This window comes from Sprattus sprattus (assembly GCF_963457725.1).
Source record: "Sprattus sprattus genome assembly, chromosome: 2".
NCBI lineage: Eukaryota > Metazoa > Chordata > Actinopteri > Clupeiformes > Clupeidae > Sprattus > Sprattus sprattus.
The window spans coordinates 3,806,961-3,809,460 of record NC_137921.1 but is presented as its reverse complement, the minus strand read 5'-3'; the positions used below and the strand labels follow the sequence as shown (position 1 = coordinate 3,809,460).

At 46.8% G+C, this 2,500-nt stretch overlaps 1 protein-coding gene across 1 annotated transcript in view; it reads left to right on the top strand.

The window, feature by feature from the left end:
- The window catches only part of cep104 (centrosomal protein 104), an 88,689-nt gene that overhangs the window by 67,109 nt on the left and 19,080 nt on the right, over window positions 1-2,500 (top strand). The window contains 1 exon segment of the mRNA XM_080833700.1: window positions 1,456-1,656. Coding sequence (XP_080689826.1) covers window positions 1,456-1,656 — 201 coding nt within the window.

The following is a 2,500-nucleotide window of genomic DNA, read 5'->3' as shown; positions in this document are numbered from 1 at the left end:
CCACCTATGCCAACCCTGCTCCAACGCCACCACCTATGCCAACCCTGCTCCAACTCCACCACCTATGCCAACCCTGCTCCAACGCCTATGCCAACCCTGCTCCAACGCCACCACCTATGCCAACCCTGCTCCAACGCCACCACCTATGCCAACCCTGCTCCAACTCCACCACCTATGCCAACCCTGCTCCAACGCCACCACCTATGCCAACCCTGCTCCAACTCCACCACCTATGCCAACCCTGCTCCAACGCCTATGCCAACCCTGCTCCAACGCCACCACCTATGCCAACCCTGCTCCAACGCCACCACCTATGCCAACCCTGCTCCAACGCCACCACCTATGCCAACCCTGCTCCAACGCCACCACCTATGCCAACCCTGCTCCAACGCCACCACCTATGCCACCAATGGCAGCGAGACAACATCGTTTAGAACTTAGTTCTTTTGAACAGGGAATTGCCTACAGGCAGTGCCTCACGTGTCGATGCCAGAGGTTAGAACATGGTTCTGTTTCTTAAGCGTTAGGGCAATGGGAATAGAAATTAAATCTTTAAAACGTATTTGTACCCTCTTCAACAATTTTAGCCAACTTTGATGGCACTGTTCCTTAGTTATCGCCGCCACTAGTAAACAAAACCTTTCTTACATTAACCAGCATATAGCAAGTAGTTAGCTAATAAGGATGATGACTAAATGGAATGGCCTGCTGTTCTGGAACATTCCAGTTGGAAGTTCTGGAAGGGGAATGGTGACGTAGCAGTGTGTTCTATGCTGAAGCCAGAAGAGGAAGTAGCCCTGTGTGTAGCAGGACTGAGTTTTCTCATTTCTGACCACAGAAGGGCCATCAGGTCAGCCACTTTACCACAGAAGGGCCATCAGGTCTGGCACTTTACCGGTCCCGGAAGTTTTTTGAGGTCAAACTATTTCAAAATGTAAAATATTTAAGGACTTACATTAGCACTTTACCACATGTGGTTTTACAAATGCATGAGTCCAGTGTAATGGGTCACACCACTGCAGGGTTTGCATGGTACGCTTGTTGAGTTCATTCTGTTTCAAGATGGCAAGAATCCACTGATGTTGTGATCAGAGTTGTGTTGCTTGCAGCTAGCTGCCATAGCGTTTTGCCCAGCGGTTTGATCTATTGACCTTTCACATTTAACCTTAATGTGTGATTGACCTTTAACATTTAACCTTAATGTGTGATTGACCTTTCACATTCAACCTTAATGTGTGATTGACCTTTCACATTTATCCTTAATGTGTGTTTGAATCACACTTATCGTTAATGTGTGATTGACCTTTCACATTTAACCTTAATGTGTGATTGACCTTTAACATTTAACCTTAATGTGTGTTTGACCTTTCACATTTATCCTTAATGTGTGTTTGAATCACACTTATCGTTAATGTGTGCTTGACCTTTCACATTTAACCTTAATGTGTGCCTCAGTTTCTTGCAGGAGCCCTAGAGCACAGTTCCTCGTCTGTCCGAGAGACGGCCGTCAAGATCGTCTTCATCTTGTACCGTCTCCACGGGCAAGCCTTGTTGAACCACCTTCCACCCAACGATGCCAGCACGCGCAAGAACGTCCTCTACAAGAACATCTTTGACGGCTTTGCCAAGATGGATGGCCGGGTCTCAGAGACACAGGTAACTGCTTTCCACGACCACTGCCCAGTGAGCCCCTGATTCTGGCCCGGGTCTGGGCCAGATGTCAGCCAAATGTCAGCCAGATCAGAATCAGAATAGTATTTATTGCCAAATAGGTTTACGCCTACCTGAAATTTGCTCTGGTGTAGAGGTGCATACAGTAAACATTAAAACATACCCACACAGTAAGTAGTACACAAAAACATAAATCATAGAAACACACTAAGTACTACACATAAGATAAGTACTTAAGATAGAACACAGTATATATGGATAAAGAGCTCCAGGTTTTTAGGCAAAATACTGAATTAACTAACAAAACAAGACAAAACATTGCACGCCAATACACAGAGGCAGCTGTCCGTGGCACCATCGGAGGTATTGACTGACTGCATTTATATAGCGCTTTTTTACTCATAGAGCACTCAAAGAGCTTTACATGTTCATGCCTCCGCCATCTACCCATTCACACACTGATGGGAGAGGCTACTGTCTAAGAGGCCAACCTGCACATTGGGACAAGTTGGGGGTTTAGTGTCTTGCTCAAGGACACTTCGACACTTGGTGAGGAGAAGTCGGGAGCTAACTAGCAACCTTCCGATTGTTGAACGACTCCTCTATCTGCTGAACCACTGACTTTCTGGAGCTGTCGGTTAAATCTCAAACCCGTCACACATTTCCTGTTTTTCCTCTCTGCTGAATATCGCCTTTCTCAAAGTAATAAAACACAGGTAAACGTCTAGTTGAGGCCTCTCGGGATGTCTGGAGAGCGAGCACGGCTCTGGGGGCCGGCAGACGAGGACGTTGTTTAGAGTCATTGGCTTTGGCTCAGGGGCCCTCAGTG